Raw genomic sequence first — 25,962 nt, 5'->3', positions numbered from 1 at the left:
TCTCTCTCTCTCGTCTCTCTCTCTCATCTCCTCTCTCTCTCTCTCTCTCTCTCTCTCTCTCTCTCTCTCTCTCTCTCTCTCTCTCTCTCTCTCTCTCTCTCTCTCTCTCATATATATATATAACATATTGCTGTGACAAGGTGTCTCCATGCAACAATGTCCCTAGCTACTTATTTTAGATAAGTTGGTCTGTCTGACACAATATGTCACAACCTAATCCAACACACAATGTAACCTAACACAACACAATATTACAGAAGATTTCCTCTGAAGTCGACTTGGTGAACTAAAAAACTCTAACATGCCAATCAAGGTGACACTAAAAGCAGTAAGTGCGGCATTATTTTCCCCTTTCAAAAACAGCTGCGCTGTGATCTAACACACAGCAACATTCTAAATGGAAATTGTTAAAGAAAAGTTTCACATCATAAATTGTGCTGCAGATTATTATAATTCTATCATTATAATTTCACTCACAGCGCAGGTGTCTTTGCGAGCAGAAAACGTTGCCCTAAATACAACACAATACCAAGAACATGGTAAAATCTTCAAGAATTTATATTGATGGTCCCTGAGCCCTTACCAAGTGGATGTAGGGCACAAAGTAACCCAGCACGGCCGTAGCCACCCCGAACGCCCACACCCGGTAGGTAACGATGTGGAACACCTTCAGGTTAAAGGCCTTCCGGACCTGGGTCAGGGCCCTGCTCCAGCGGCTTCCCCGGGCAGTGGCTCCTGGCTGGGGTGCGGACCCGACGGGGCCCCCTGGTCCTGGTGGTCCTATTGGAGCTCCCTGGGGCAGCAGGGGTCTGAAGGTCAGGGCCAGCAGGGCCTGGACCTGTTTTGTTGATAAGAATGAAAATAAACACTTGTTCAAAGTCGAATTTGACATTTACTTCAACGAGTCGCATCATTTTTTTTTTAAACAGTAAGATGTAAACAAAGTGTAATGGATGATCACTGAACACATCACAAAAGTACCAGCATGAAGAGGCTCAGGATCTGGAAGGTTCTGCTGAGGCCCAGCGGCTCCACCACCTTGGTGAGCAGCACCGGGAGGCCCATGGAGAACAGGCTGCTGCCAGCCGTCACCACGCCGTTGGCCAGGCCCAGCCGCCGCCGGAAGTAGTGGCCCAGGATCACCAGGGAGGGCTGGAAGGCAAAGGACGAGCCACAGCCAAACAGGATCCCATAGGTGAAATACCGCAGGCTGAGAGACCTGGGCGGGCAGGGGTAGCGGTAAGTAAACACTGTGCAAAACTAGAATAGAATATATATTGAATGCATTCCTTCCTTATGAGCAGTAAGTTAGTGTCAATAGGGAACAGAGCCTGTGACACCCTAGCATGAACGTGTAATGCTCAGGTCACTGAGGGCAGGACTTGTAAAAGAAATGATAGGCAAAAGGAGTGGCAAAACATACAAAGAGAGTTCATAAGATTGTGGAGGGTTCTATAAGGGCTCTAGAGTAGATGGGTTGTAATAGTTCTAGAAGGTGTGGAGTGTTCTAATGATTCTAGAATGTTTGGAGGGTTCTCTTACGTTGCGAAGGCGGTGCTGAGGAGTCCGATGAAGGCCATGGTGGCCCCGCCCACAGCTGTCTTCATGCAGCCGAAGTGATCGGTGAACATGGAGACCACCGGGGAACAGAAGAAGATCATGCCCATCGCCAGAGCCCCCACCCAGGCTGGAGGGAGGGAGGAGAGGGGGAGGGAGGTAGGGACAGGTCAGGAAGAGTGAGGGAGGGAGGGAGATTGAAGGTCATGTGAGATGGGATGGAGGACAGGTAAGGAAAAAGGAGGGCAGGTGGAGAGGGGATAGGTTGGGGGACAGAGAAAATAGTTCATATAATCCACACATGAATACAAGGTTATTTTCAATATTGATACACTCAAAAGGTAAGGTAACCACAAATTTGTTTCCAAGCAACAGGAGAGCTACCTAGATAAGAGGGTCATTAACTACAGTAAGGACAAAGTAGGATGAATCCCTTAATCTGTGTCCTTCAACATGGTACTTGTTACAGTGCATGTACAGTGCATTCAGAAAGTATTCAGACCCCTTGACTTTTTCCACATTTTGCTACGTTACAGCCTTATTCTAAAATGGATTAAATAAAAAAATGTCCTCATCAATCTACACACAATACCCCATAATGACAAAGCGAAAACAGGTTTTTAGAAATGTTTGCTAATGTATTAAAAATTAAAAACCGAATACCTTATTTACATAAATATTCAGACCCTTTGCTATGAGACTCGAAATTTAGCTCAGGTGAATCCTGTTTCTATTGATCATCCTTGAGATGTTTCTACAACTTGATTGGCGTCCACCTGTGGTAAATTCAATTGATTGGACATGATTTGGAAAGGCACACACCTGTCTATATAAGGTCCCATAGTTGACAGTGCATGTCAGAGCAAAAACCAAGCCATGAGGTTGAAGGAATTGTCCGTAGAGCTCCAAGACAGAATTGTGTCGAGGCACAGATCTGGGGAAGGGTACCAAAACATTTCTGCAGCATTGAAGGTCCCCAAGAACACCGTGGCCTCCATCATTCATAATTGGAAGAAGTTTGGAACCACCAAGACTCGTCCTAGAGCTGGCCGTCTGGCCAAACTGAGCAATCGGGGGAGAAGGGCCTTGGTCAGGGAGGTGACCAAGAACCAAATGGTCACTCTGACAGAGCTCCAGAGTTCCTCTGTGGAGATGGGAGAACTTTCCAGAAGGACAACCATCTCTGCAGCACTCCACCAATCAGGCCTTTATGGTAGAGTGGCCAGACGGAAGCCACTCCTCAGTAAAAGGCACCTGAAGGACTCTCAGACCATGAGAAACAAGATTCTCTGGTCTGATGAAACCAAGATTGAACTCTTTGGCCTGAATGCCAAGCGTCACGTCTGGAGGAAACCTGGCACCATCCCTACGATGAAGAATGGTGATGGCAGGGTGTTTTTCAGCAGCAAGGACTGGGAGACTAGTCGGGATTGAGGGAAAGATGAACGGAGCAAAGTACAGAGAGATCCTTGATGAAAACCTGCTCCAGGGCGCTCATGACCTCAGACTGGGGCGAAGGTTCACCTTCCAACAGGACAACGACCCTAAGCACACAGCCAAGACAACACAGGAGTGGCTTCGGGACAAGTCTCAATGTCCTTGAGTGGCCCAGCCAGAGCCTGGACTTGAACCTGATCAAACATCTCTAGAGAGACCTGAAAATAGCTGTGCAGTGACGCTCCCCATCCAACCTGACAGAGCTTGAGAGGATCTGAAGAGAAGAATGGGAGAAACTCCCCAAATACAGGTGTGCCAAGCTTGTAGCGTCATACCCATGAAGACTCGAGGCTGTAATCGCTGCCAAAGGTGCTTCAACAAAGTACTGAGTAAAGGGTCTGAATACTTATATAAATGTCATATTTCCGTTTTTTTTTTTTTATACATATGCAAAAATGTATAAAAACTTGTTTTTGCTTTGTCATTATGGGGTATTATGTGTAGATTGATGAAGGAAAAAATACAATTTAATCAATTTTAGAATAAGGCTCTAACGTAACAAAATGTGAAAAAGTCAAGGGGTCTGAATACCTTCCGAAGGCACTGTATGTGTGATGTCTGTCTAAAGTACAACATGTCTACTACCTGTCTATGCCCTGTCTGCAACATATTTACAACCTCTGTGCAACCTTTCACAACCTTTCACAACCAACTGTTGACAACCTCCAGAAGCCAACATGTGTGTGCACTTCAGCAGAACACGTCAACCCAATTTAAACTGTTAACTTCTACATGGTGCTCATGACCACAGCAGTAAGGTTAACCTATTTATACACATGCTGTAACTGATATCCTGTATAAAACATGCAGTAGGGTTCTCAATAGGGTTCATCTGCATGTAGAAACATGCTGTACCCTCCTTATATAACCTGTAGAATAACCATTTATCTATAAGTAAAATAAAATGTTATTTGTCACATACACGTGTTTAGCAGATGTTATAGCGGGTGTAGGGAAATGCTTGTGCTTCTAGCTCCGACAGTGCAGTAACATCTAACAATTTCACAACATATACCCAATACACACAAAAAAGTAAGGAATGAGATTTAAGAATATATACAGTGAGGGAAAAAAGTATTTGATCCCCTGCTGATTTTGTATGTTTGCCCACTGACAAAGAAATGATCAGTCTATAATTTTAATGGTAGGTCTATTTGAACAGTGCGAGACAGAATAACAACAAAACAATCCAGAAAAACGCATGTCAAAAATGTTATAAATTGATTTGCATTTTAATGAGGGAAATAAGTATTTGACCCCCTCTCAATCAGAAAGATTTCGGGCTCCCAGGTGTCTTTTATACAGGTAATGAGCTGAGATTAGAAGCACACTCTTAAAGGGAGTGCTCCTAATCTCAGTTTGTTACCTGTATAAAAGACACCTGTCCACAGAAGCAATCAATCAATCAGATTCCAAACACTCCACCATGGCCAAGACCAAAGAGCTCTCCAAGGATGTCAGGGACAAGATTGTAGACCTACACAAGGCTGGAATGGGCTACAAGACCATTGCCAAGCAGCTTGGTGTGAAGGTGACAACAGTTGGTGCGATTATTCGCAAATGGAAGAAACACAAAAGAACTGTCAATCTCCCTCAGCCTGGGGCTCCATGCAAGATCTCACCTCGTGGAGTTGCAATGATCATGAGAACGGTGAGGAATCAGCCCAGAACTACACGGGAGGATCTTATCAATGATCTCAATGCAGCTGGGACCATAGTCACCAAGAAAACAATTGGTAACACACTACGCCGGGAAGGACTGAAATCCTGCAGCGCCCGCAAGGTCCCCCTGCTCAAGAAAGCACATATACAGGCCCGTCTGAAGTTTGCCAATGAACATCTGAATGATTCAGAAGAGAACTGGGTGAAAGTGTTGTAGTCAGATGAGACCAAAATCGAGCTCTTTGGCATCAACTCAACTCGCCGTGTTTGGAGGAGGAGGAATGCTGCCTATGACCCCAAGAACACCATCCCCACCGTCAAAAATGGAGGTGGAAACATTATGCTTTGGGGGTGTTTTTCTGCTAAGGAGACAGGACAACTTCACCGCATCAAAGGGACGATGGACGGGGCCATGTACTGTCAAATCTTGGGTGAGAACCTCCTTCCCTCAGCCAGGGCATTGAAAATGGGTCGTGGATGGGTATTCCAGCATGACAATGACCCAAAACACACGGCCAAGGCAACAAAGGAGCATCTCAAGAAGAAGCACATTAAGGTCCTGGATTGGCCTAGCCAGTCTCCAGACCTTAATCCCATAGAAAATCTGTGTAGGGAGCTGAAGGTTCGAGTTGCCAAACGTCAGCGTCGAAACCATAATGACTTGGAGAAGATCTGCAAAGAGGAGTAGGACAAAATCCCTCCTGAGACGTGTGCAAACCTGGTGGCCAACTACAAGAAACGTCTGACCTCTGTGATTGCCAACAAGGGTTTTGCCACCAAGTACTAAGTCATGTTTTGCAGAGGGTGTCAAATATTTATTTCCCTCATTAAAATGCAAATCAATTTATAACATTTTTGACATGCGTTTTTCTGGATTTTTTTGTTGTTATTCTGTCTCACTGTTCAAATAAACCTACCATTAAAATTATAGACTGATCATGTCTTTGTCAGTGGGCAAACAAAATCAGCAGGGGATCAAATACTTTTTTCCCTCACTGTACATATATGGACAAGCAATGACAGAGCGGCATGGACTAAGATACAGAATAATATTATAGAATAGAATGCAGTATATACATATGAGATGAGTAGTGCAAGATATGTAAACATTATTAAAGTGACTAGTGTTCCATTTCTTTAAGTGGCCAGTGATTTCAATAGGCAGCAGCAGCCTCTAATGTGCTAGTGATGGCTATTTAACAGTCTGATGGCCTTGAGATAGAAGCGTTTTTTCATTCTCTCGGTCCCAGCTTTGATGCACCTGTACTGACCTCGCCTTCTGGATGATAGCGGGGTGAACAGGCATTTGCTCGGGTGATTGATGTCCTTGATGATCTTTTTGGCCTTCCTGTCACATCGGGTGCTGTATGTGTCTTGGAGGGCGGGTAGTTTGCCCCCGGTAATGCGTTCGGCAGACCGCACCACCCTCTGGAGAGCCCTGCGATTGTGGGCGGTGCAGTTGCCGTACCAGGCAGTGATACAGCCCGACAGGATGCTCTCAATTGTGCATCTGTAAAGGTTTGTGAGGGTTTTAGGTGATAAGCCAAATTTCTTCAGCCTCCTGAGGTTGAAGAGGCTCTGTTGCGCCTTCTTCACCACACTGTCTGCGTGGGTGGACCATTTCAGTTTGTCGGTGATGTGTACGCCAAGGAACTTGAAGCTTTTCACCTTCTCCACTGCAGTCCCATCGATGTGGATAGGGGAGTGCACCCTCTGCTGTTTCCTGAAGTCCACGATCATCTCCTTTGTTTTGTTGATGTTGAGTGAGAGGTTATTTTCCTGGCAAAACACTCCCAGAGCCCTCACCTCCTCCCTGTAGGCGGTCTCGTCATTGTTGGTAATCAAGCCTACTACTGTTGTGTCGTCTGCAAACTTCATGATTTAATTGGCGTGCTTGGCCACGCAGTCATGGGTGAACAGGGAGTACAGGAGGGGGCTGAGCACGCACCCTTGTGGGGCCCCAGTGTTGAGGATCAGCGAAGTGGAGATGTTGTTTCCTACCTTCACCACCTGGGGGCGGCCCGTCAGGAAGTCCAGGACCCAGTTGCACAGGGCGGGGTTCAGACCCAGGGCCTCGAGCTTAATGATGAGCTTGGAGGGTACTATGGTGTTGAATGCTGAGCTATAGTCAATGAACAGCATTCTTACATAGGTATTCCTCTTGTCCAGATGGGATAGGGCAGTGTGCAGTGTGATGGCAATTGCATCGTCTGTGGATCTATTGGGGCGGTAGGCAAATTGAAGTTGGTCTAGGGTGACAGGTAAGGTAGAGGTGATATGATCCTTGACTAGTCTCTCAAAGCACTTCATGATGACAGAGGTGAGTGCTACAGGGCGATAGTCATTTAGTTCAGTTACCTTTGCTTTCTTGGGTACAGGAACAATGGTGGCCCTCTTGAAGCATGTGGGAACAGCAAACTGGGAAAGGGAGAGATTTGAATATGTCCATGCACACACCAGCCAGCTGGTCTGCGCATGCTCTGAGGACGCGGCTAGGGATGCCGTCTGGGCCGGCAGCCTTGCGGAGGTTAACATGCTTAAATGTCTTAATCACGTCGGCCATGGAGAAGGAGAGGCCACAGTCCTTGGTAGTGGGCCTCGTCAGTGGCACTGTGTTATCCTCAAAGCGGGCGAAGAAGGTGTTTAGCTTGTCTGGAAGCGAGACGTCGGTGTCGGCGACGTGGCTGGTTTTCTTTTTGTAGTCCGTGATTGTCTGTAGACCCTGCCACATACGTCTCGTGTCTGAGCCGTTGAATTGCGACTCCACTTTGTCTCTATACTGATGTTTTGCCAGTTTAATTGCCTTGCGGAGTGAGTAGCTACACTGTTTGTATTCTGCCATATTCCAAGTCACCTTGCCATGGTTGAATGCGGTGGTTCGCGCTTTCAGATTTGCGCGAATGCTGCCGTCTATCCACAGTTTCTGGTTAGGGGTAGGTTTTAATAGTCACAGTGGGCACATCATCACCTATACACTTCCTGATAAACTCAGTCACTGTTTCAGTGTATATGTCTAAATTATTTTCGGAAGCTACCCGGAACATATCCCAGTCTGCGTGATCAAAACAATCTTGAAGCGTGGATTCCGATTGGTCAGACCAGCGTTGAATAGTCCTTAGCATGGGTACTTCCTGTTTGAGTTTCTGCCTATAAGAAGGGAGAAGCAAAATGGAGTCGTGGTCAGATTTGCCGAAAGGAGGGCGGGGGAGGGCCTTATAACCATCCCGGAAGTTTGAATAGCAATGGTTGAGGATTTTAGCAGCGCGAGTACAACAGTCGATATGTTGATAGAACATCGGCAGCCTAGTCCTCAAATTTGCTTTGTTAAAATCCCCGGCTACAATAAATGCAGCCTCAGGATATGTGGTTTCCAGTTTGCATAAGGTCCAGTGAAGTTATTTGAGGGCCGTCGTGGTATCGGCTTGAGGGGGGATATACACGGCCGTGACTATAACCGAAGAAAATTATCTTGGGAGATAATACGGTCTGCATTTGATTGTGAGATATTCAAATCAAATCAAATTTTATTGGTCACATGCGCCGAATACAACAGGTGCAGACATTACAGTGAAATGCTTACTTACAGCCCTTAACCAACAGTGCATTTATTTTAAACAAAAAAAGTAAGAATAAAACAACAACAAAAAAGTGTTGAGAAAAAAAAGAGCAGAAGTAAAAAATAAAGTGACAGTAGGGAGGCTATATATACAATAGAATAAAGTGACAGTAGGGAGGCTATATATACAGGGGGGTACCGTTGCATAGTCAATGTGCGGGGGCACCGGCTAGTTGAGGTAATATGTACATGTGGGTAGAGTTAAAGTGACTATGCATAAATACTTAACAGAGTAGCAGCAGCGTAAAAAGGATGGGGTGGGGGGGCAGTGCAAATAGTCCGGGTAGCCATGATTAGCTGTTCAGGAGTCTTATGGCTTGGGGGTAGAAGCTGTTGAGAAGTCTTTTGGACCTAGACTTGGCACTCCGGTACCGCTTGCCGTGCGGTAGCAGAGAGAACAGTCTATGACTAGGGTGACTGGAGTCTTTGACAATTTTGAGGGCCTTCCTCTGACACCGCCTGGTATAGAGGTCCTGGATGGCAGGGAGCTTTGCCCCAGTGATGTACTGGGCCGTACGCACTACCCTCTGTAGTGCCTTGCGGTCAGAGGCCAAGCAGTTGCCATACCAGGCGGTGATGCAACCAGTCAGGATGCTCTCGATGGTGCAGCTGTAGAATTTTTTGAGGATCTGAGGACCCATGCCAAATCTTTTTAGTCTCCTGAGGGGGAATAGGCTTTGTCGTGCCCTCTTCACGACTGTCTTGGTGTGTTTGGACCATGATAGTTCGTTGGTGATGTGGACACCAAGGAACTTGAAGCTCTCAACCTGTTCCACTACAGCCCCGTCGATGAGAATGGGGGCGTGCTCAGTCCTCTTTTTTTTCCTGTAGTCCACAATCATCTCCTTTGTCTTGGTCACGTTGAGGGAGAGGTTGTTGTCCTGGCACCACACGGCCAGATCTCTGACCTCCTCCCTATAGGCTGTCTCATCGTTGTCGGTGATCAGGCCTACCACTGTTGTGTCGTCGGCAAACTTAATGATGGTGTTGGAGTCGTGCCTGGCCATGCAGTCATGGGTGAACAGAGAGTACAGGAGGGGACTGAGCACGCACCCCTGAGGGGCCCCCGTGTTGAGGATCAGTGTGGCAGATGTGTTGTTACCTACCCTTACCACCTGGGGGCGGCCCGTCAGGAAGTCCAGGATCCAGTTGCAGAGGGAGGTGTTTAGTCCCAGGATCCTTAGCTTAGTGATGAGCTTTGAGGGCACTATGGTGTTGAATGCTGAGCTGTAGTCAATGAATAGCATTCTCACGTAGGTGTTCCTCTTGTCCAGGTGGGAAAGGGCAGTGTGGAGTGCGATAGAGATTGCATCATCTGTGGATCTGTTGGGGCGGTATGCAAATTGGAGTGGGTCTAGGGTTTCTGGGATTATGCTGTTGATGTGAGCCATGACCAGTCTTTCAAAGCACTTCATGGCTACAGACGTCAGTGCCACGGGTCGGTAGTCATTTAGGCAGGTTATCTTAGAGTTCTTGGGCACGGGGACTATGGTGGTCTGCTTGAAACATGTTGGTATTACAGACTCAGTCAGGGACATGTTGAAAATGTCAGTGAAGACACTTGCCAGTTGGTCAGCACATGCTCGGAGTACACGTCCTGGTAATCCGTCTGGCCCTGCGGCCTTGTGAATGTTGACCTGCTTAAAAGTCTTACTCACATCGGCTACGGAGAGCGTGATCACATAGTCGTCCGGAACAGCTGGTGCTCTCATGCATGCTTCAGTGTTGCTTGCCTCGAAGCGAGCATAGAAGTGGTTTAGCTCGTCTGGTAGGCTTGTGTCACTGGGCAGCTCGCGGCTGTGCTTCCCTTTGTAGTCTGTAATAGTTTTCAAGCCCTGCCACATCCGACGAGCGTCAGAGCCAGTGTAGTATGATTCAATCTTAGACCTGTATTGACTCTTTGCCTGTTTGATGGTTCGTCGGAGGTCATAGCGGGATTTCTTATAAGCGTCCGGGTTAGAGTCCCGTTCCTTGAAAGCGGCAGCTCTACCCTTTAGCTCAGTGCGGATGTTTCCTGTAATCCATGGCTTCTGGTTGGGGTATGTACGTACGGTCACTGTGGGGACGACATCATCGATGCACTTATTGATGAAGCCAGTGACTGATGTGGTGTACTCCTCAATGCTGTCTGAAGAATCCCTGAACATGTTCCAGTCTGTGCTAGCAAAACAGTCCTGTAGCTTAGCATCTGCGTCATCTGACCACTTTTTTATTAGCCGAGTCACTGGTGCTTCCTGCTTCAGTTTTTGCTTATAAGCAGGAATCAGGAGGATAGAGTTATGGTCAGATTTGCCAAATGGAGGGCGAGGGAGAGCTTTGTATGCGTCTCTGTGTGTGGAGTAAAGGTGGTCTAGAGTTTTTTCCCCTCTGGTTGCACATTTAACATGCTGGTAGAAATGAGGTAGAACGGATTTAAGTTTCCCTGCATTAAAGTCCCCTGCTACTAGGAGCGCTGCATCTGGATGAGCGTTTTCCTGTTGATTAATGGCCTTGTACAACTCATTCAGTGCAATCTTAATGCCAGCATTGGTTTGTGGTGGTAAATAGACAGCTATGAAAAGTATAGATGAAAACTCTCTTGGTAAATAGTGTGGTCTACAGCTTATCATAAGATACTCTACCTCAGGCGAGCAAAACCTTGAGACTTCCTTAGTATTTGATTTTGTGCACCAGCTGTTGTTTACAAAAATACAGAGACCGCCACCCCTCGTCTTACCCGAGTCTGCCGTTCTGTCCTGCCGATGTAGCGTATAGCCTGCTAGCTGAATGTTGTCATTGTTGTCATTCAGCCACGACTCCGTGAAACATAAGATATTACAGTTTTTAATGTCCCGTTGGTAGGATAACCGTAATCTTAAATCGTCCATTTTATTATCCAAAGCTTGAACGTTGGCTAATAGGATTGATGGGAGAGGCAGTTTACTCGTTCGCCGTCGGATCTTTACAAGGCACCCCGACCTACGTCCACGGTATCTCCGTCTCTTCCTCACGCGAATGACGGGGATCTGGGCCTTGTCTGGAGTCTGTAGAATATCCTTCGCGAACGCCTCGTTGAAAAAAAAGTGTTCGTCCAACGCGAGGTGAGTAATCGCTGTCCTGATATCCAGAAGCTCTCTTTGGTTATAAGAGACGATGGCATAAACATTATGTACAAAATAAATTACAAATAACGCGGAAAAACACACATAATAGTACAATTGGTTAGAGGGCTGTAAAACGGCAGCCATCTTCTTCCGGCGCTGTTCTCCTTCGCAGGGGGGATATACAGAAGGACGGGTCGGGTGAACAGAAGGACTCGAGTTCCTCTATGTTACTACAATTACACCACGAGTCATTAATCATGAAACACACACCTCCGCCCTTCTGCTTCCCGGAGAGATATTTATTCCTGTCTGCGCGATGAACTGAGAACCCATCTGGCTGGACCGATTCCGACAGAATATCCCAAGAGAGCCATGTTTCCGTGAAACAGAGTATGTTACAGGCCTTAATGTCTCTCTGGAAAGAAATCCCTGCACGTAGTTCGTCGACTTTGTTAGCTAAAGATTGAACATTAGCGAGTAGAATACTTGGAAGCGGTGGGTGGTGTGCGCGCCTCCTAAGTCAGACCAGCAGGCCGCTCTGAGTGCCTCTCCTCCGCCGGCGATGTTTTGGGTCAGCCACTGGAATCAGTTCAGTTGCCCTGGGAGAGCAAACAAAGGATCTGCTTCGGGAAAGTCGTATTCCTGGTCGTAATGCTGGTGAGTTACCGCCGCTCTGATATCCAAAAGTTTTTCCCGGCTGTATGTAATGATGCAAAACACTTTCTGAGCTAATAATGTAAAAAATAATACATAAAAAAAAAAGAAATACTGCAAAGTTTCCTAAGAGCTAGTCGCGAGGCCGCCATCTTCGTCGGCGCCAAGATGGCGCAGTATAATAATATAATGTTGTACCCTCCTTATATAACCTGTAGAATAACCATTGATCTATAGGGTTAACCTGCACTGCATAGAAACATGCAGAATCCTCCTTAGTTGGACCTGTATAAAACATGTGGTAGGCTTCTCAATATGGATTATCTGCATGTAGAAACATGTTGTACCCCACCTTATGTAACCTATTTAATAACCACTGATCTGGGATAATAATACCATGTTGTACCCCACCTTATGTAACCTGCACTAAATAGAGCTGGGTGATATGGACAAAAATGTATATCGCGATAAATTGCCTGAATTTATGCGATAACGATAAATAGAACGATACGTTTATAACAATGTGCAACACTGTTTTTTTTTATTCTCCTTTAAACAACTACTATTAGTTCGATGGTTGAGGCCATCAATTGTCCCATTAAAATTCACCAGTGGTGTAAAGTACTAAAGTAAAATTACTAGAAAGTATTATTTAAGTAGTTTTTCTGTGTATCTGTAGTTTATTATACTATTTATACGTTGTACAACTTTTACTTCACTACATTCCTAAAGGAAATAATGTACTTTTTACTCCATACATTTTCCCTGACACCAAAAAGTACTCGTTACATTTTGAATGCTTAGCAGGACAGGAAAATTGTCAAATTCAGACTTATCAAGAGAACATCCCTGGTCATCCCTACTGCCTCTGATCTGGCGGACTCACTAAACACACATGCTTTATTTATAAATGATGTCTGAGTGTTGGAGTGTGCCCCTGGCTATCAGTAAGTAAATAAAAAACAAGAAAATGGTGCTGTCTGGTTTGCTTAATATAAAGATTTTTTAAATGATTTATACTTTTCCTTTTGATACTTAAGTATATTTTAGCAATTACATTTACTTTTGATACTTGAGTATATTTAAAACGAAATACTTTTAGACTTTTACTCAAGTAGTATTTTACTGGGTGACTTTCACTTTTACTTGAGTCATTTTCTATTAAAGTATATTTACTTTTACTATGACAAGTATGACAATTGGGTACTTTTTCCGCCGCTGACAATCCACCATATTAGCAAACTTATTTCATTTCAAACTTCACATTTCTCTAGTATAGGCTACTTATCGTAATGAACGATATCAGCAGAATGCCTGCAATAAGTGATCGGTGTCGATCATTTTCGGTTTATTGTCCCAGCTCTAATAATAACCATGTTTTTAAAGCAACTTTGAGATTCTGTTTGTAATGAAAAGAGCTATATAAAATCAAATCTATTATTATTAGATAAAACAGCAAACTCAGCCATGGATAGAGATACAGGTCCATGCTGTACTACTGTGCCCAGTGGGGTTAACCTGAATAGAAACATGTTGTACCCTACCCTTCTTATTTAACTTATAAAATAACTATTGGTCTATGATAACAACATGCTGTACTACTGTGCCCAGTGGGGTTAATGTGTTCAGACTACCGTGCACAGAGACATGCTGTACCCTCCAGGGCAAACCATCCCTGAGTCTTAAGGGCCAAAGGTAGCTTTAATGTCTCCAGTCTGTTCTGGGTCCAACAGAACGGGAATGCATCCCAAAAGGCACCCTATTCCCTATATATTGCACTACTCATAGGGCTTTGGTCAAAAAGTAGTGCACCATATAGGGAATAGGGTTCCATTTGGGACGCGTCCTGGGTCATTGGTTACACATTAGAACGGACAGTCGGAATGATGTGAAATCTGAGCAGAACCCATATTGCCCTTGGCAGCCATTCAATGTTTCTTCTTCCCCGGCCAAAGCAGTAAGCAAACATGCCAGATGGATATTTGTCGATTTGACAGGTGATACGCTGGACCACGGCCCAGGTTAAAGTAGAATATATATCAGTTAACTTGTTACAATGTAGGAGACATGAAGAATGTACAGTACATACAAAAAAGGTTAGGTTAGGCCTCTCTGGGGTTTACTGATATAGTACATGAGAAGAAAGAGACTATTATTCATCCAACATGTTTTCCATACAACATGCTGTTTTACAGTAAAACTTCCAGTTAGTTGGTGTTTGTTTTAAGACAAAGGGCTAACTGTAACTCACATCAGCCAAAAGGAAGCAAACCAGAACGGACCAGAGGAGGAATAAAGACTGAGTGCGTCTGAAGATGCACCCTATTCCCTATCTACAGTGGCTTGTGAAAGTATTCACCCCCCCCTTGGCATTTTTCCTATTTTGTTGCCTTTCAACCTGGAATTAAAATGGATTTTGGGGGGATTTGTATAATTTGATTTACACAACATGCCTACCACTTTGAAGATGCAAAATATTTTTTCTTGTGAAACAAATAAGACAAAAAAACAGACAACTTGAGCGTGCATAACTATTCACTCCCCCCCCAAAGTCAATACTTTCTAGAGCCACCTTTTGCAGCAATTACAGCTGCAAGTCTCTTGAGGTATGTCTCTATAAGCTTGCCACATCTAGCCACTGGGATTGTTGCCCATTCTTCAAGGCAAAACTGCTCCAGCTCCTTCAAGCTGGATGGGTTCTGCTGGTGTACAGCAATCTTTAAGTCATACCACAGATTCTCAATTGGATTGATGTCTGGGCTTTGACTAGGCCATTCCAAGACATTTAAATGTTTCCCCTTAAACCACTCGAGTGTTGCTTTAGCAGTATGCTTAGGGTCATTGTCCTGCTGGAAGGTGAACCTCCGTCCCAGTCTCAAATCTCTGGAAGACTGAAACAGGTTTCCCTCAAGAATTTCCCTGTATTTAGCGCCATCCATCATTCCTTCAATTCTGACCAGTTTCCCAGTCCCTGCCGATGAAAAACATCCCCACAGCATGATGCTGCCACCACCATGCTTCACTGTGGGGATGGTGTTCTCGGGGTGATGAGAGGTGTTGGGTTTGCGCCAGACATAGCGTTTTCCTTGATGGCCAAAAAACTCAATTTTAGTCTCATCTGACCAGAGTACCTTCTTCCATATGTTTGGGGAGTCTCCCACATGGCTTTTGGCGAACACCAAACGTGTTTGCTTATTTTATTCTTTAAGCAATGGCTTTTTTCTGGCCACTCTTCCGTAAAGCTCTGTGGAGTGTACGGCTTAAATTGGTCCTATGGACCGATACTCCAATCTCCGTTGTGGAGCTTTGCAGCTCCTTCAGGGTTATCTTTGGTCTCTTTGTTGCCTCTGATTAATGCCCTCCTTGCCTGGTCCATGAGTTTTGGTGGGCGGCCCTCTCTTGGCAGGTTTGTTGTGGTGCCATATTCTTTCAATTTTATAATAATGGATTTTAAAATAGTGCTCCGTGGGATGTTCAAAGTTTCCGATATCTTTTTATAACCCAACCCTGATCTGTGCTTCTCCACAACGTTGACCCTGACCTGTTTGGAGAGCTCCTTAGTCTTCATGGTGCTGCTTGCTTGGTGGTGCCTCTTGCTTAGTGGTATTGCAGACTCTGGGGCCTTTCAGAACAGGTATATATATACTGAGATCCTGTGACAGATCATGTGACACTTAGATTGCACACAGGTGGATTTTATTTAACTAATTATGTGACTTCTGAAGGTAATTGGTTGCACCAGATCTTATTTAGGGGCTTCATAGCAAAGGGGTTGAATACATATGCACGCACCACTTTTCCGTTATTTATTTTTTAGAATATTTGAAACAAGTTATTTTTTTCATTTCACTTCACCAATTTGGACTATTTAGTGTATGTCCATTACATGAAATCCAAATAAAAATCCATTTAAATTACAGGTTGTAATGCAACAAAATAGGAAAAACGGCAAGGGGGATGAATACTTTTGCAAGGCACTGTAGTGCACTACTTTTGGTCAAGGCCCTGGTCAAAAGTAGTGCACCATATAGGGAATAGGGTGCCATTTCAGAGGCAGGCACAGAAAGCATATAGTAGAAACCCTTGATGCTTGACCAACTCCACACCCCTTCATTCCATCCAGCCCGAGCCCTATAATCTTCTCAACATTTCCTCTCGCCCACCTTCCACCCCTCCATCTCATCACCCCATCCCTCTATACCTCCACCTCTCCCCCCCCCCCTCCCTCATCCCCCACTTATCTCCCTCTCTCCCAGCAGCCCAGGGTCTTAATAATAAAGCAGCCAGAATGCATTCAAATAATTAGGTATGAACGCTTCAAAACAAAAAAGAAAGAGCTAGCGAGAGAGAGAGAGAGAGAGAGAGAAAATAGAAAAGTGAGTGAAAAACATGCAGAGGAGGGAGAGAAAAACACTCTTTCTAGGAGCATGATCCAGTAGCAGTGACAGACGCATAGTGACAGGCTGGCAGAAAGAGAAGACACCCCTCTTTCTCTCCCCCTCTCTCTCTCTCTCTCTCCCACTCGATCTCTCTCCCCCCTCCCCTCCTCTTAGGCCCCTGACTGCATGATTGTTCCTCAGATGCCAGGGGTGAGGCTGTTGTCTATTTAAAGAGACAGTGACCTCACGGAAGACACTAATTGTGTGAGATAAGCCGGTGATGACAACATTGTTTACGAGGCCTCATTAACAGAATCACAGGGAGTGTGTTCCAAATGACACCCTATTCCCTATTTAGTGCACTACTTTTGACCAGGGCACTATATGGGAAACAGGGAGCCATTTGGGATGTAGCATGGGTATCTGAACACACTCACAATAATGATGAAAGGAATGAAAGTGGAGCAGCAAGCAGCAATACATTGTTATTCTATTACAATCCCATAACTAACTCCTAAATAATGAACATCTCATGATATCATATTCATTATTACAACTGTGATGGAAGTAATACCATTCACAAGTGTTGAATTTAAATGATCAGAGTATTGCTGCTTGTCTGAACTGAAAACAAAGAGTCCACTTTCTTCTGATCCTGATGCAACACTGTTCTCTCCCCCTCGCTGAAAAAGCAGTCCTACTAGGCTTAGCATAGTTGCAGTAAACAGGTTGTTCAATGCGTTGTTCAATTGGCCTTAATGCAATGTGAGAACGTAAGCTACCATGCAGCTTCTGCTCAAGGCATTAAGTGGTCCCAGCAAACCGGGAACATCTCCAGGACATTAGCTAACATTCACATTAAGTTCTAGTTAAGGTTTTATCCAACATTAGGATGATAACATCAAGGGTTGGAATCAAAATAAATTACACTACATCACCAAAAGTATGTGGACACCCCTTCAATTTAGTGGATTCTGCTTTCAGCTACACCCGTTGCTGACAGGTGCATAAAATCGAGCACACCGCCATGCAATCTCCATAGACAAACATTGGCAGTAGAATGGCCTTACTGAAGTGCTCCGTGACTTTCAACGTGGCACCGTCATAGGATGCCACCTTTCCAACAAGTCAGTTTGTCAAATGTCTGCCCTGCCGGTCAACTGTAAGTGCTGTTATTGTGAAGTGGAAATGTCTAGGAGCAACAACGGCTCAGCCGCGAAGTGGTAGGCCACACAGCTCACAGAACAGGACCGCCGAGTGCTGAAGCGCGTAGTGCGTAAAAATCGTCTGTCCTCGGTTGCAACACTCAGTACCGAGTTCCAAACTGACTCTGGAAGCAACGTCAGCACAAGAACTGTTCATCGGGAGCTTTATGAAATGGGTTTCCATGGCCGAGCAGTCGCACACAATCCTAAGATCACCATGCGCAATGCCAAGCATCCGCTGGAGTGGTGTAAAGCTCGCCGCCATTGGACTCTGGAGCGGTGGAAAAGCGATGAATAACGCTTCATCTGGCAGTCCAATGGACAAATCTGGGTTTGACGTATGCCAGGAGAACGCTAACTGCCCCGATGCAAAGTGCCAACTGTAAAGTTTGGTGTAGGAGGAATAATGGTATGGGGCTGTTTTTCATGGTTCGGGCTAGGCCCCTTAGTTCCAGTTAAGGGAAATCTTAACGCTACAGCAAACAATGTCATTCTAGACGATTCTGTGCTTCCAACTGTGGCAACAGTTTGGGGAAGGCCTGTCCCTGTTTCAGCATGACAATGCCCCCATGCACAAAGCGAGGTCCATACAGAAAAGGTTTGTCGAGATCGGTGTGGAAGAATTTGACTGCACAGAGCCCTAACCTCAACCCCATCGAACACCTTTGGGATGAATTGGAACGCCGACTGCGAGCCAGGCCTAATCGCCCAACATCAGTGCCTGACCTCACTAATAATCTTGTGGCTGAATGGAAGCAAGTCCCCACAGCAATGTTTCAACATCTAGTGGAAAGCCCTCCCAGAAGAGTGGAGGCTGTTATAGCAGCAAAGGGGGGGACCAACTCCATATTAATATCCATTCCACTGTTCTGACCAGCTAAATAAAGGTCTGAACCGGTAAAAAAAAAAATATATATGTTTATATTGTTCCTTTTTTAACCTTTGAAATCAACCGTTTGTTTTACATTAAGCTCAATGAATTACTTCACCAATCAGTGTGGATAGAGCAGGCAAGCTAGTTGTTTACATGCGTGATGGACAGACAAGTGTAGCCTATGGCGCAAGATGGGACTGACATTTTGTGGGTGGGGCGAGAGCGAGAGAGGGTTAAGGAGGAGGCTTGAAGCTCTGAGCATCTTGTTATGACATGCATTATATGAATTAGGTCCACAGAATTATACCTAGGAGAAGCAGCTTCTATGGAGGAACTTTGAATATCCTTTGAGCTAACTAGTTAACAAGCTTGAGCTAGCTAGCTAACAAGCTTGTGTGTGCAGAGCGGCACCAGAATTAAAAAGACGTCTTACCTTTTTGTAGTTAATAAATCCAACGTGAAACGTAATCACTAGGCCTATAGTATCATTAACTAGCATTGAAAAAGTTAATCCATTCTTCTCTAGCTAATAAAAAATCTCTCTCCCTATCTTGTAACGTCAGTACAGTAGCCTATGCTTCGGAGGAGGAAGGGGCAGGTAGCCTAAACACACACAGGCAAAGATTTTCAGCTTGCAGGCAGACACTGGAATACGTTTTTGAGTGACACAGTGAGGGCTTTGCATAGGCGCTTTGTTGTGTTTTGCTGTGAGACAAATATGCCTGGAACGTAAAATAACGTTATTAACCGGTTCCCATGCTTTTAAAATAACGGTTCTGTTCCAGAACAGTATGGATCACTTTCGTTCCCAGTTCCGTTTCTGTTCCTTGAAAATTGATGTTATCTTCCATTTTTCTGTTCCTACCCCTGGATAACATCCCAAAAACACTTTTTTATTTTTTAAATAAATATCCTTGGAATGTTCTCCAACATTCGCTAAAATGCTGTAACAACCACCACAGAACATTCTCCTAAGGTTCTTATTAGATTTCCAGGTAATGTAATAACAAAATGTGTTCTGGGAATGTTCTTGCAACATCAGACAAATGTTATATAATCATCAGCACAATTGGACAGTTTTTGTGTTATTATAGCGTTTTTGGGCAACCTAATGAATGTTCTGGGAACATTCACAGAACCAATTTTGGTTTGCTGGGTGTACACACTATTTACTGTATGCATAAGTAGCCTATATGCACAGTTGCACACTATAGTGTGCTTTCGAAACAAGTTGCTCAATGGGTCTAATGTGTTGCGTAGCTTAGCTTCAACACAAACAAGCGGTCCTAGGCCTGGAGTTCCAGTATAGAGAACTCAGAAACAGGTTGTTCAATGGGCCTAAATACACTATGAGGAGTGAAACTACTGTACCTTGCAGCTTCTGTGCACAATTAAGTGTCCTAAAGTACAAACACAGACACAACAAGTATTTGATTGGGTCTAAAATGCGTTGGAAGGGGAGGCAGTGGACTGGACAAAGGGCCCTGATCCGATTGGGATCTATTCTATTCCACAGCCTTCTGGAATGCCAAACATGCCACATTATTCCTTAGACTGCAAATTGTTAGGATTTACACTGTAGCTGACCACTGCTCTAGACCAGAGAGACTACAGAGAGGGTGAAGTATCGGAACAAGCTAATTACTCATGGGTAAATGATCAGGCATGGTAATGATAATGTATTGTCTTACAAAGTGAGTAGTCTTGACCAAGCCATAAGGAAGGAGCCTGTTTTTATTTTTCTTGTTTTGCTAGCATGAGGCAGCTTGATGTATAACTAAACCCCCTGGACAGGACGCTAGTCTATCGTACAGTACTGTAATAACAGTATCTTGTTCAATAACGGAAACAAATTACAGCTATACATAAAAAACTGAGATGAAATCTGAAATCGAATCTCCTTTTAGTGGAATATGTTTGTCAGGTCCCAGAAAACACATCAATCATAAACCTTAAATCGGGTTCAAAAGGGATACCGAGTGGAATATTTCTACGCCCTATAAGGATTGGAGAGAGACCGCATACAGATGGCGTTCAATCGATTTATTCCAGAGATTATGGACCAACTGCCCATTTTAGGGACAGTTCCACTACTGCATCCTACTGTATTATATTCCTACTTAACTGACCATAATACTGTACTGTAGTGCAGTGGTTCCCAACCTTTTTTGGTTACTGTACCACCAACTGAATTTTGCTCTGCCCGGAGTACCCCTGAAGTACCCCTTCATGTGGATTTTAACAATAACCCTATGGACTCATGAGTCTTCTAAAGTTCCCCCTGTGGATAGGCCAAGTACCCCCAGGGGTCCTAGTACTGCTGTAGTGTACTGTACGCAGGAATGTTATGTACAAACAATATTTTAAGCATCAAGTGTTTAAATCCTGATCAACAGGCGTAAGATATCTGAGGCATTTTAAACGTTTCCCTCAGTCTGTAAGCCAGATGCGCTATTTCGTTTTCAGGGCAAATCAAATGTAGTAAAATGCACTGAGCCAGCAGGTCCAGACAGATGGAGCAAGAGGATTCTTGTTTGTTGTGCTGTAAATGAATGACGCCAGACAGTCATGTCTGCTCTCTATTCATGTTTCAGGCCGTAGGACATCTGGAGGGCATCAACTCCCCAAATACAGCCAACATAAAATGCATTTCCGGTGGTTTGGAATAAAGGCATAAGTGCTAACAGTAAATAACCCTTATGAGCACGTCCATAACAGTTATTTTAGACTCCAGAAAGCTACGATAACAGGACACACACCCCCTCAATAAATCACTGACTGTCACTCTCTATTTCACTGGAACCCATAGCCATTCCAAGCCTTGTGGGTCACAAGGCCTAAGTCTGTATCTCTTTCAGCAATTCCCTGGCCTGGGATCACTCACCCCATTCTGTATGTCCATCACCCTCTCCATCTCTTTCCTCCCCTCACTCCTAGATTGATACCCTGTTTCGAAAATGCATCCATTTTCCTTCCTTCTCTCCTTCAGGTAATTAATCACTGGTCAGTATGCGATTTGATAAGAGAAAGCAAAGTTTCCACCATTCTGCTTTCACTAAGACGACGCCCTCAGATTTACAGTGAGCGCCTCCCAAATGGAACACTATTCCCTATTCAGTGCCCTAGTTTAGACCAGAGCCCTATTTGCCCTGGTCTAAAGTAGTGCATTATGAAGGTAATAGGGTGCCATTTGGGACGCATCTTGATTTTTATTGTCATGAATCTTGCCCTGGAGGCAGAACAGCGATTTCCGCTAGATGGTCCAGCTGCAAAGTCAAAATTGGCTATATCGTAAAAATTCATGAAACCAAAAATGTGCTTTTTGGTCTTAATTTGAGGTTAGGGTTAGCAGTGTGGTTAAGGTTAGGTTTCAAATCAGATTTTGTTACTTTGTGGCTGTGCCAGCTAGTGACTACTCTGCAGAGCTGCCTCCAGGGCAAGATTCATGACAATAAATGCCAACCTGCATTTGGGACGCAGACAGCGTTAACTTCAAGGAACTGGATGTTCCCTCACTATTTCCACCCCTCTTTCCTCTACTTTAAGTCCCTCACTCCCTTCCTTCGCTTCACCGTGATACCTAACTCGCCCCTCAGGCACTCCTTTGTTGATAAGGATTCCCCTCTAGCCCAACTGGTTCAGATCATGAAACTATTGTTTTGATGAAAGACTTAAAAATGAGGATTTCCTCCATCTTGACATGTGGATCCTTCTACACACTTAGCCCACTGTTGTTGATACCCCCAGAAAATATCAGGCCATTATTTGTACCTGTGTAATTACATAGTAATAATCTAAACATGACATAACGTCTGTTTCGTAGAGATTCGGACTCAATGATCAAAACAAGCACCACTGGGCAGCGATTGGTACCTGATTTCCCTCCTCATAGCTCTTATGGGGAGAACTAGTGTGTCTTACTGTGGATATGGTTTTGACTGGGCCTGTAAATTCTCCTTCATGTCTTGGAGTGGGTACAGGCCTGGGCACTGCACTCAGTGTGGGCTCAGCTGAGAGATGTGATTATGTGCCAGGCAGTCTATAAGCCCCACAGGAGGTTGGTGGCACCTTAATTGGGGAGGACGGGCACGTGGTAATGGCTGGAGCGGAAATAAGTGGAATGGTATCAATAACGTCAAACACATGGTTTCCATGGTTTCTATGTGTTTGATGCCATTCCATTTGCTCCGTTCCAGACATTATTATGAGCCGTCCTCCCCTCAGAAGCCTCCACTAATATGCCCCTTCTGCACTGTACCATTTCCCTGGGCGAGCTAGTCGAGCTGGGGGATCTGACTACAGCTCACTAGTCTAATCCCTTCTGATATGCGAACAGTGGACGCCTTTTTCAAGGTTAGAAATCAGGATCTTGGCTGGACCCAAACATTAAAAAGTCTTAACGAAGGAAAAATAACAGGGAGATGTCTTGGCACTCATTCATCTGGGGTTGTTGTTTTGGGAGAGAGGAAAAACCTCTCCAGTGGATGAAGGCCTAAAAGTTTCAGTTGAAAACCTGAGAACGTGTACACTTCCATAGCAAGAATGTATACATAGGTAAACATATCTCGGTCCTAAAAATGAACCTAGGCCTACGTCAGGCCCTTTCTGAGAATTGAGAGAGCGTTAGAGAGAAGACGATTGGCTTTATCTTTAGCAACAAACATGTTTCATCCTAAAGCCACAAACATGTTTCATCCTAAAGCCACAAACATTTAATCCTAACAATATAAGTGGTTGAGACAACTCAAGGTGTCGCGGTGAGTGTGTGTGGTGGCTGCTAAGCTGTTAAACATTAAAACTCTTTAACTGAGCTGCAGCTCAATGATAACTGAGCCGTGGACAGACTATAGCCTCACCTATCCCACAATGCCCGTCCCTCCTCACCCATTGTGAATAATTTATAGAAGTGCAAACTAACAGCACACACCTGTCCTGCATCAGGGCCTGTATACACAAAGAGCCTCAGTTTTCCCTTAAAGATCATAATGAATTAGATCACATGGACAGGGGGGACCTGATCCTAGATCATCACTCCTAATCTGAGATGCTTTGTGACGGCCCTGATGTAGTGAAGCAAAAGAGCTGTGTGAGTGTGTGTGAGTGTGTGTGTGTGTGTGTGTGTGTGTGTGAGTGTGCTATAAAAGAAAAGCCTGATAGTAATCCTAAACAGATTGGGGGTGAAGATTGAGGCCACAATATAGAGGCACACACTAGTGCCTTTGTCACATGGAAAATAAATTAACAACATAAGAGGAGAACATAAGGAAGCATGATAAGAGAATTAGAGCCGTGACCAGAATGTTAATGTAAGGCAACTGTGGTGCTATATGGCCTAGGTCTATGTATTGTCTATACATTGACTTGAGGTAGGCTGAAGTAGGCTGAAGAGTCTTCAGACAGATGATGCCGAGACTGAAGTAGTAGCCTAAATTCTCTGACACATCTGAAGAGCAAAGATGGATATGATCAATAATCAAAAATGTAATTTATGTTTTACTTCAATATCTTCTTGAGACAATGCTGAGCAACAATGTAAAGTGTTGGTCCCATGTTTCATGAGCTGAAATAAAAGATCCCAGACATTTTCCATACGCACAGAAATGTCTAAAATTTTGTGAACAAATGTGTTTACGTCGCCTGTTAGTGAGCATTTCTCCTTTGTTAAGATAACCCATCCACCTGACACGTGTGGCATATCAAGAAGCTGATTAAACAGCATGATAATTACACAGGTGCACCTTGTGCAAGGGACAGTAAAAGGCCACTCTAAAATGTGCAGTTTTGTCACACAACACAATGCCACAGATGTCTCAAGTTTTGAGCGAGCGTGCAATTGGCATGCTGACAGCAGGAATGTCCACCAGAACTGTTGCCAGATAATTTCACGTTAATTTCTCTCCATAAGCCGCCTCCAACGTCATTTTAGAAAATTTGGCAGTACGTCCAACCAGCCTCACAACCGCAGACCACGTGTAACCACGCCAGGCCAGGACCTCCACATCCGGCTTCTTCACCTGCGGGATCGTCTGAGACCAGACACCCAGACAGCTGATGAAACTGAGGAGTATTTTTGTCTGTAATAAAGCACTTTTGTGGGGAAAAACTCATTCTGATTGGCTGGGCCTGGCTTCCCAGTGGGTGGACCTGGCTCCCAAGTCGGTGGGCCTATGCCCTTCCAGACCCACCCTTGGCTGCGCCCCTGCCCAGTCATGTGAAATCCAAAGATTAGGGCCTAATGAATTTATTTCAATTGACTGATTTCCTTATTTGAACTGTAACTCAGTAAAATTGTTGCATTTATATTTTTGTTCAGTATAGTTCTGACTGGGTTTATTTGACCCTTCTCGCTTACCTTCAACAGTAAGTAAGCATCAGTAGGCTAACTTTAACAGGTGCAACAGTTACAGGACAGACTCACCTACTTTAAACTGCGACGTTTGGTCATTGGGGTCTGCGTGGTCGTTCACTAGCATCATGTGGAGGATACCGAAGGAGTTCTGTATCCCGAAGATGGATCCATTACACCAGGTAGCAGCGAAAACGACTAACCAGCCGAACCCGCCTTCGGGTGGGACGAACCCGGTGCTCTGCCCTGGCATCGGTGCCGGGGACTGAGACTGGAAATCCGGGGATACACCGGGCTTACTATCGAGACATCCAGCCTCGATGAGCTGGATAGTAGTGTCCTCATGTGGGATCTTGCATTCGCTATCTCCCAGGTCCTGTCCCTGGTCCTCCTTCTGTGCTTGCTGGTTCTCCTGGTCTTGGGGAGAACCACCTTTCTGCTCCATTTCAGAGTCTGCAGGTGCCTCATCACAGTTTTCAGTCGGCGGCTCGCGGCTCGATGCTTCCTCTTCAGTCTGATTTTCTCCTATCCCGTTGACCCCCATTTTATCCTGTCCAGTAGAGGGGTTACTGTTGTGTTCTGGGAGCATCGCTCATGCATCAGACAGCGACAGTAGCCTATTGATTGACAAGGATTGTATATATATATATATATATATATAAAAAAAAAAGGATTCTTTCAGCTTTGCTCTTCCAAGAATGATAGGCAAAGCGAAGTCACAGCACCAACTTCAGTATCCGAAGTGCGGCTATAAAATCGGTTGTATAGTGAAAGGACAGGCAGGTCTTATTTATTTATCATGGTATACAGCAGATTTCCCCGTAGCCTATTTCCAGGGGAAATTATGACGCCAGAAAATATTTCACTTGCTTTCCTGCTCCGTGCAAAATGTACATCAACCTGTGAAAACGTCTGCTGCTCGCCAACCTCAACTCGATCTCGTCTCCGCGGTCCACATCGTGTAGACTAATCTGTAAACAAATGAGTGTCGACTCCTCCTCTTTCATTGGTTTAATGTTACATTGGAATATGTGGATCTCTCCGCCGAGGGCTTTCAGGACCACCGTGTCAACACAGAAAATAACCTTC

General features: G+C 44.8%; 3 protein-coding genes across 3 annotated transcripts in view; 2 read left to right on the top strand and 1 right to left on the bottom strand.

The window, feature by feature from the left end:
- Nucleotides 1-379, top strand: part of LOC311107249 (MORC family CW-type zinc finger protein 3-like) — a gene marked incomplete at its 3' end in the record, with an annotated part of 8,653 nt that extends 8,274 nt beyond the window's left edge. Inside the window, exon 12 of the mRNA XM_084149731.1 lies at nt 364-379. Within this exon, the coding sequence (XP_084005857.1) occupies nt 364-379 (16 nt within the window). The remainder of the gene's footprint in view (nt 1-363) is intronic.
- LOC311107599 (monocarboxylate transporter 8-like) overlaps nt 1-25,962 on the top strand; it is a 274,710-nt gene that overhangs the window by 171,402 nt on the left and 77,346 nt on the right. The gene's annotated exons all lie outside the window — the stretch shown is intronic.
- LOC311107600 (monocarboxylate transporter 8-like) lies at nt 534-25,962 on the bottom strand. Its single transcript, XM_084150121.1, has 4 exons — nt 24,946-25,962; nt 1,543-1,687; nt 982-1,219; nt 534-838 (listed from the first exon to the last, which is right to left on the bottom strand). Exons 1-4 carry the CDS (start codon nt 25,460-25,462, stop codon nt 557-559), a joined length of 1,182 nt encoding a protein of 393 aa, XP_084006247.1. The 5' UTR covers nt 25,463-25,962; the 3' UTR covers nt 534-556.

The sequence above is a fragment of the Coregonus lavaretus genome (genome assembly GCF_964263955.1).
Source record: "Coregonus lavaretus genome assembly, chromosome: 32".
NCBI classification, from domain to species: Eukaryota; Metazoa; Chordata; class Actinopteri; order Salmoniformes; family Salmonidae; genus Coregonus; species Coregonus lavaretus.
The sequence above is the reverse complement of the archived record's forward strand: the minus strand, read 5'-3'. Positions and strand labels throughout refer to the sequence as shown.

Excerpts from the sequence above, each read along its gene's own strand:
- LOC311107600 (XM_084150121.1), bottom strand. The coding sequence starts at position 25,462 with ATGCTCCCAGAACACAACAGTAACCCCTCTACTGGACAGGATAAAATG. Across the intron at positions 1,220-1,542 it reads CTCAGCACCGCCTTCGCAAC|GTCTCTCAGCCTGCGGTATT; the intron begins GTAAGAGAACCC and ends CTGCCCGCCCAG. Across the intron at positions 839-981 it reads TCCTGAGCCTCTTCATGCTG|GTCCAGGCCCTGCTGGCCCT; the intron begins GTACTTTTGTGA and ends TCAACAAAACAG.